Raw genomic sequence first — 8,478 nt, forward strand, 5'->3', positions numbered from 1 at the left:
TGGTGATGGGTGCCAGCCAGGGGGAGGATTGCAAAGCTCTCCTCCATCCTCACACATCTGTGGCTCACCCAGCCCCAAGTGCATCAGGCATTTACTGCACTGCCTGCTGCTGATGTCACAGCATTTCAGACAGAAACTAGTGGCTGCAATTCTAATGAGTGGTGGAACTGGGCAGGCACCCACTGAGTGGGTGCTGCAGGCAAAATCCACATGGGTGCTGGAGCAAATGAGTGTGTGTGCACCCAAGGGGCTGAGAGCAATGGCCACGGGGCTTCTTGCTGCTGCTTTGTGCATCCTTCCCACCACCCAAAATAGAGATGGGTGACGAAAGTCTCAAGGACAAATTCATTTGTGCCATTTGGTTTTGTCTTTGCCCGAGAATATCAGTAACAGTTGTGTCTTGCCCAGGTCAAGGGGGATGTTCAGCACAAGAGAGGTTAATGCTGATTTACTTTTTGGGTGATGATCTCATTCATTTAAAGATAAAGGACATGTGAATATTCTACCAGATTTCATTATGAGTGGGTGTTTTTCTTGCAGTCCTCAGCCTCTCACACGTGAGGTTAGAAGCAGAAACCACATCAAAACAGAAGCAGAGAAGCCTGTGCCCTTTTTTATTGTGGTTACAAAGGAAAAATTAAAATCTTTAAACAGCCAAAGACCTGAGAGGCAAAGGAAAGGCACTTCAAAACATATGAGTAGTGATTCTATTGAGGGTTGTCTTGGGGTGAGGAGGATGGCATGGTTACACCTTCTGGCTCCACCCAGCTCTGGGCTGGCTGTTCCCAATTGGAAATCCCCATCCCTGGCTCTCTTCTGCCTTCCCAGAAGCACCTCTGCCAGGTCCTGGCTCTGCAGAGAGCTGGATTTGGCTTCTCCCTCTGCCAGCTCTTCCCTTGACTTTCTGCAGCTCTGAGTCCAGCTCATGGAGCTTGATCATTCCTGAGTTCATCTGTAGGCGTTGAACCACAGAATGGTTTGAGTTGGAAGGGAACAGGAGAAGCTTCAGAAAAGCCAAGAATTAAAGATGTCACTGAATTCAGTCGCACTGTTCTCTTCTTCTCCCTAAAAAAACAACCCCAAGTGGTCTCCTCAGGCACACATGCTGCTGGGCTGGGCATTTTCCCAGGGGGATTCTCCTTCTTAACATCTGTGACCTGCTGGTAATGGGGCAGACCTTTCAATCCCCTCCACCCACCTGCACCCCTACGGTGTGCATGGAAAACGGGACTGAGGAGTTTAAAGAAACACCAAGACAGGAGAGGTCTGGAGAACTTAATGCTTTATTTTCTCACAGGCACATGGTGGGGCCAAAGCCCAGTGCTCTGCAGCAGGTGGCAGGGAAGCCCAAGGGATGTCCCTTTCCCAAGGAGTGACAGAACCAAGGGCAGAGCTGAGGATTTGCAGGCAGGAAGCCCCGGGGCTTGCAAAGCTTTCTGGAGGTTGGAGGGAGCTGGGGGATGCGTGGCCTTTGGTGCAGGGGTGTGGGGGACACCCCATCACTTCATCTTCTGCGAGGGGAGCTGCTGGATCTGCTGGATCTGCTGCTGCTGCTGCTGCTGCTGCTGCTGCTGGCACTGGACTTGTGGCTTCTCATGGCAGCTGGAGCCACCAGAGCTGTGACAGCCACTGCCACCACCGGAGCTGTGACAGCCACCTCCACCACCAGAGCTGTGACAGCCACCGCCACCACTGGAGCTGTGACAACCACCGGAGCTGTGACAGCCACTGCTGCCACCACTGCTGTGACAGCCACTGCCACCACCGGAGCTGTGACAGCCACCTCCACCACCACTGCTGTGGCAGCCACCCCCCCCGGAGCTGTGACAGCCACCGCTGCCTCTCTCCTGCCTGTGGCACTGGTCCTTGTCCTGGCGGGAGCACATGGCTGTGTTTCGGGGTGATCTGCAGAGAGAGAGGAGCTGTCAGGCTTTTCCTTTCCTCCTTCTGCTCTTCCAGGGGAGGGATATCTGGATGTGCATTTATCCTCTCTTAGCCATATCCTGTAATTGTCTTTAAACCTTGCACCAGCTTCTTTGACAAGTTTGGGATTGTCCCATCGATGCCACCACCAGAGGCCCTGGGACCATCCCGAGCTGCCTCGATCCAGAATCCAAGCTCCTCATCCTTCTCCTGGAGGGAGGAAAACACCCCCCTAGAGCCTCCCTCCACCTCCAAACCCCTCTGCTCTCCTTCGATATCCCCTGGGCACCTTGAGCAAACCCCAACTCTACGCAAGGCTCAGCCTGCTCCAAACCCAGCCAGCTCCCAAAAAATCCCGACCCCTGGAGCCCCACAGCATCACTGCTCTTACCTGAGATGCTGGTGCAGCAAAGGAATGAGGAGGGAATGAGGCTTTCCAGGACCAGAGTCCTTTTATACCTTCTCTGCACACCCCATCTGGAAAGGAAGCCCCTCCCTGTCACGGAGGTCTGACTGTTCATTTAATGTAATTTTTTTTTTTTTTTTTTTTTTTTGCCTCCCCACTCTTCAGGTTGCTTCTGTGACTCACCTCATCTGCCCCGGGTATCACCTCATTATTGGTCATCTTTCCTGCACTGCAGAAATATTTAATTGCCAGCTTTACCCCTGCTCAGCTCCAATGGGGGAGCAGTGTGGGCAACCTCAGCTGCCACAGCTTTGCGAGGTTGGGTTTGGAGCTGATTGCAGCTGGGGAGCCCTTTGCTTCCAGAGGGGGGAATTATATTTATTAATTATATTTTTTAAAAATACATGCATTCTATAATATTACGATAGAATATTAATTATTACAGATTTTTTATATATATTTTGGGAGATGTCATATACTTTAATAACTCTTAAGATGTCTTGAGGTGCTGTAGTCCTGCAAATGCCCATAAACACAGAGCTGTGCCTATAAATAGCTATAACTTCTTAGGCCTTAACTCTCACAGCTCTCTCAAGTAAAGTTATGACTCTTTGCAGTGATCTCTCTGGTGCCACTGTTGGCCCATTTCTCCTAAAACCACCTCAAACACTTCAAGGTGGTGAAGAGGGAGAAAGAAACAGCCCCCGCAAAAGCTTGTTTTGTCATTCAAAGGTTCCCTGCTATTGCAAGAAGGACCAAGATCCTAATTTTTGGAAGGAGGAAGACCTGCCCTACGTAGTGATCCAGGGCTGGGGAGGTACATAATTATGTGGTTAACTTTCAGCCCGTGAGTAACTCTGGAGAGGCAACGCCAATGGTTTTTTTTTTCCAGGTTGTGAGTGGCTTCGGAGCTGCCGCGTGGAGGAGATGGACACCCACAGGTGACACACGGTGGCCTGGGTGGCTGCCGTGTTGTGGGGAGCCAAGAAGACCCCAGGGACTTTCTTCAAACTCGTCAGAACCTCCTATTTAGAGCACTTTTCCCTGTTCCTCAATTAGCTCCTAATTGGCCAACAAATCAGAGGGATATTTGCACCGACGCAGGGATGGACAAGAGCCTTGGGGCCACAGTGCCAGCTGATGGCAAGAAATAATTGGAGATACTCCTTGTACCTTGTACTTGGAAGCACCTAGGGCCACGGATCTTTTCTGCCACTTTTTGTGGGAAGACATTTCAGTCACTTCAAATCAAATCAGTTTTAGCAGCTGAAGTGGGGAATTGCAAGGATTCCCTCAGCTCTAAAGTGCTTGGAAAACACTGCAAAATAATTCACTTGCCTGCAGAGTTGCTACAGCATTTGGCATTTTTTGGTTCCCCTCTCCAGCCTTTTATTTTTCCTTCTCCATGATGATTAAGTTTTAATCCCATTCTGCAGTGAGACTGAGGCTCAGCCCCATCCCACCTTTGCTAATCCTGTTTCAGAGCCCCGGGATCCTTCGGGAAGTGGCTGGAAAACAAAACAAAACTGCAAGGCACTGAAGTGTTTCTCCAGCCTCTCCGAAACTCCAACTTTGAACTCAGGCACCTGAACCTTTCCTTAAGATGCTGCAAGTCCTGAAGGGTTCTTGCAAGCTGAAAAACATCTGACACATTTGCTGTGACTGAAACACAGAGGATTTTGGGAAAGGCGGGCAGGCAGGGCAGGGTTAATGCACCAGATACTCAACCTAAATGCTTCTTTTGTATTGCTTAATTGCTATTATGAGCCAGAACAATGTCAGGGCAAACTGTACCCAGGATCACTACAGTTTAATTGTGTTTTGTTCTGGCATCGGAAGAAATATGATGAACACCCTCTGTGAAAAAAGGACTTGAAGTAAATTTAGGTTCTCAACATTATGCTGTAGCCAGCTCCTCCCTTTTTAGTTGTTCTGAGGTTCTTAAAGATCAGCAGCAGCCATGGGCACCTCTAAATTTTGTGGCTGTCCACCTTAAGGTGCCTTGAACATGGGGTTTGCAAGGAGGGATGAAGGCAACAACCTCTCCTAAGACTCTCCCAGCCACCTTTTCAAAGGATTCCTAGCCCAGGAGCAGGCAGGAGGGAGGCAGCCCTGCCTGCACCCTTTGCAGCAATGTCAGATATTTCTGAGCATCATGACACACACGAGGATAATCTGATCAGGGCCAAATCCATTTTGTGAATGGCAATAGCAGACCTATAAATTACACAATTCATTTTAATTACAAGCTGAGAAGCGAATTAATCAGTTGGTTGTGTAACACCAGCATTTTGCAACATCCCTGGCTCAACCAAGGGCTCTTGAGGTGTTGGGCAGAGGGTTTCTAGAAAGGCTCTCTGGGGAGCTCATCAAAAGCATGTGGAGATGCCTGCCACAAGGATCAAGGGGCCAAATGATCAAAAAAAGGATCACAAGTGCCTTTGCCTGTAGGACATTTTCTGCCCCGTGCTCATGCTGAACAGCTTGTGGGGTTTTCATGGAGGATTTTAGGTATCCAGCTCTGTTGGAAGGTGGCATGGAGGGGAGCTGCCTGTCCTGCAGAGGCTTGAGATGACCTCCTCAAATGTCAGCATTAAAAAGCTTTTCTCTCTCCCTTTTCCTTTGCAGTCCATCAAGGAGAGTATGGCAGTGCCCACCCGTGTTGCCTCTGTCTGGGCAGGGTCACTCCTGGGCTATTAAACAGAAAGTGTCTTGTGTTGTGGAGTGAAACACAAGGGGAAAGTGAGACCATGAACACCAAACCCATAGGAGTTCTGGATTGTAATGACTGATCTATAGTCACAGACTGATACAGAGAGACCCATGCCAGTAACCACATAAAGTTTAATTTAGCACCCTGAGATAAGCTCATAAGAGGTACAGGACCCACCAGAGGAGGGAGAGATGACATTTTCTTTGAGGATTGCTAGGAGGCATGCAAAACCTTCTGAACTCAGCACCAGTTCAAGGAGGTGCACGAGTATAACATGCAGATAATGTCCTCATCACTTCATATTTGAGGACACTTGATAAATCTGCTGCTGGCAATCCTGGGGTTTTCCATGGCAGGATCCCCCACTGCTCCCATGGCAACAAGATCCACCACTGCTCCCATGGCAACCAGATCCACCACTGCTTCCATGGCAACCAGATCCCCCACTGCTCCTGGTGCATCCAGATCCCCCACTGCTTCTGGTGCATCCAGATCCACCACTGCTCCTGTGACATCCAGAGCCACCACTGCTCCTGTGGCACCCAGATCCACCACTGCTTCCATGGCACCCAGATCCACCACTGCTTCCATGGCATCCAGAGCTACCACTGCTCCTGTTGCACCCTTCACTGCCGTGGCACGAGGACCTTTCTTGCTGGTGGCACTGGTCTTTGTCCTGGCGGGAGCACATCTTTGCAGACCTGCTGGAAAGACTGTCAGCTGTGAGTGGGTGCACAAGCCAGAGACATTGTGATGCCTGTCAGCTGACAGTAATAGAGGTGGAGTTAGATGAGATATCAAGGATAAATTCTTTTTATCAGTGAGGTTCTAGAAGAGGAGAGAAAAATGAGCACTGCAGATCTGCCTGCAGGGGTCCCTGACCTTCACAGAGGACTCCATGCCACCTTTCTTTGAGCAAGTCTCTCCTTTCTCTTCTGTGTTTAGCAAATACAGAAGACAGAAGTTAAAGCAGCCAGTGATTAGTGAGAAGTGGTGCCAGAGTCCAGAGCTGGACCTGAAGGATCCTGTCCTCAGCAGTCTATTCTATTAAGTACAGACATGGCTGGAGAAGACAACTTGGGCAGGAGGGCTGAGGTGTGACCAGAGATGGTCCCAGAGATGAGAGGTGTAAAAGAAGGACCTCAGGCTCAGTAAAAAGCTGGTGATTGTTAAAAGTGCAGAGGTTGGGTCAAGCTGGACTTACCCTGATCAGCAGGAATTCAGGAGGAGATGTGAAGCTGAGACACTGAGGAGCAACCCAACGTGAGACCTTTTATAGGGCACCCGGTATTTTTCTCCCCGGAAACAAGATGAGGCCCCACTGGAGGGACTTGATTGTTCACCACCTCAAGCACTTTGCTAATTGGGGAGTTTTTACACTGCTGTTTTGACTCACGATATCAGGAGCAGATCAATATCCTGCCCTTCGGATCACCGTTCCTCTCCTTACTCCATCAAAATGTTAATTGCCCACCACGCCTGGTGTGGTTCACACCTAGGGATGGGGACATTTCTGGATGGTCTTGATGCCTTTGACTAAAACATTTCCCTGCTTCTTGTGAAGCAGCTGTGAGCCCAAGTTGGCAAGGCAAAAATGTTAGCGGATGGGAAGGTGGGGTGGTCACAAAGGGATTCAGAAAATAAAAAAGGACTTGAGTGATGAGGTAGGAAAAACGAGTGTGTTTGGGCAGCTTGGGAAAAAAAAGCAAATCTGGGTTGTGAGTGGGCGAAAGAAGCAAAGGGAATTAAAGATGCAGGTATGAGCACGTGATGGGGTGACAGAAGGTGAGCACAGAGCTTGGGGTTGGTCTGTGTGTGGGGTGTCCCAGAAACAAGGAGTGTGAGCATCCTCCACCAAGCCCTGGGGCCCAGTGTTGGCCCAGTGCCTCTGCTGGGGTGATGGTGGCTTACAAAAGGAGTTGAGCGGCTTCAGGGGTCTAAAGTTGTCACCATGTGCTTGGGGTTTAGAGGTGGGAGATGCTGATGTTGGACTTTGAAGCAAAGTGGTGCTGGATGTGTCTGTTTGGAATGATGGGAGTGGGCAAGAGCAGGGGGTGGTTGGGGGGTAGCACTAAGGAGAAAACTATTTCTGAGGAACTCAGCCAAGAAGCACTAAAAGGTGTGCTGCAATATTTCAAGTCAGTCCTTTCTTTTCCAAGTCAGAGATTTTTGACCCAAACAGAAGGAATTTCAAACTCCACAGGAGACAGTGAGCATCCCAGCAGGAAGCTCGGCAGGACAAAAGGTCTCCATCAGTGTCCTGGTCCCACAAGACTTATACCAAATATCTGCTCTTGGTCACCTTGATTACTTCTGCTGAGGAAAAATGTAGGGAGGAAAGTTTTGTCACTCTTGGAGCTCTTTCCTCCCTCTGTGCCTCCATCATCCCATGGACAATGGGTCTCCATTGATTTACCACTTGGCTTTGGGGAGAAAAGTGTCTTTCTGCTATGGAGCACACCAGGCCTGATCTCACCAAAGACTCTGGAGGCCACTGTAATATTAATAACAGCAGAGATGAAATGAAAATAAAATAAGTCAAGGAGATTCATTGCCAACCAACGGAGCTGAATCACTGAACGATTGGATACGTAAGGAAACCAGAATGTGTCTGGGGATATTTCGCAAACGTCAGAAGAAGAAAAATCCTTGTGAAACTATTATTCACGATTCCCTAATTACAGCCCAGCTGTCACATGGTTGGTGACAAACATGTTTATCGTCGATCTTGGCGACAGAGACACCCACCTGAGCATGGGCTGCTGGGAAGGATGCTCATGCACATCAGAGATCTGGACCTGTACCTTATTGACCCTAAAATGCTAAAAACTTTATCAACTTCTGCATTTGAGAATATGAAAGTCAGACTTTTTTTTTTTTCTTCATTAAAATGGAAAGTCCTGAAGCCTGTTTCAGAATTAAACTTGGAGCAGTTTCCCACTTTCATTAAAATGGATACAACTCGTCCCTGAGCCCCATATATCTCCTGCAGAGGTCCTAATCCTTGGGAGACGATTCCTTGTGCCTCTCAGTCCTATTCTGAGTGGATGACAGTTCTTTTATTTGGGTAATTTGTTGATTTTATGGAATTGTCCTAATACACGTTTCAGGAGATGGTTTGTTCCCCAGATGGTTTGGGTTCCAGGTGGCTTACAAATGCTCATGATTCTTCCATATGTTGGTTATTGTTTTTTTATTTAGGAAGGACATAAATAAAGCATAGAAAACCCCCAAGATCCTAGAAGGATCTGAAGGACAACCCAGGTACAAGTTCGTACCTCCAAATCCCTGACAGATGATTTAAAGTCAAAGGTCTCTTTTTTTTTTTTTTTTTTTTTTTTTTTTTTTGACAGGGATTGCTCATGTGAAATCTCTCTCATCAGATCCTTTTGACAAATCAGTGTCAAAATAGCTCAAGTAGAACAACTCCTGCCCT

The 8,478-nt window shown here is 48.5% G+C and overlaps 2 protein-coding genes across 2 annotated transcripts; both read right to left on the minus strand.

Moving 5' to 3' along the window:
* Window positions 1–1,331: 1,331 nt before the first annotated feature.
* LOC115599688 (loricrin-like) lies at window positions 1,332–1,886 on the minus strand. The gene has a single exon (XM_030465288.1). It carries the CDS (start codon window positions 1,884–1,886, stop codon window positions 1,500–1,502), a length of 387 nt encoding a protein of 128 aa, XP_030321148.1. The 3' UTR covers window positions 1,332–1,499.
* Window positions 1,887–5,334: 3,448 nt separating this feature from the next.
* LOC115599677 (sericin-1-like) lies at window positions 5,335–5,733 on the minus strand. The gene has a single exon (XM_030465262.1). It carries the CDS (start codon window positions 5,731–5,733, stop codon window positions 5,335–5,337), a length of 399 nt encoding a protein of 132 aa, XP_030321122.1.
* Between the last annotated feature and the right edge of the window lie 2,745 nt (window positions 5,734–8,478).

Source organism: Calypte anna, chromosome 25, assembly GCF_003957555.1.
Source record: "Calypte anna isolate BGI_N300 chromosome 25, bCalAnn1_v1.p, whole genome shotgun sequence".
In the NCBI taxonomy this organism is placed as follows: Eukaryota; Metazoa; Chordata; class Aves; order Apodiformes; family Trochilidae; genus Calypte; species Calypte anna.

Coding starts and splice junctions, on each gene's coding strand:
- LOC115599688 (XM_030465288.1), bottom strand. CDS start 1,886: ATGTGCTCCCGCCAGGACAAGGACCAGTGCCACAGGCAGGAGAGAGGC.
- LOC115599677 (XM_030465262.1), bottom strand. CDS start 5,733: ATGTGCTCCCGCCAGGACAAAGACCAGTGCCACCAGCAAGAAAGGTCC.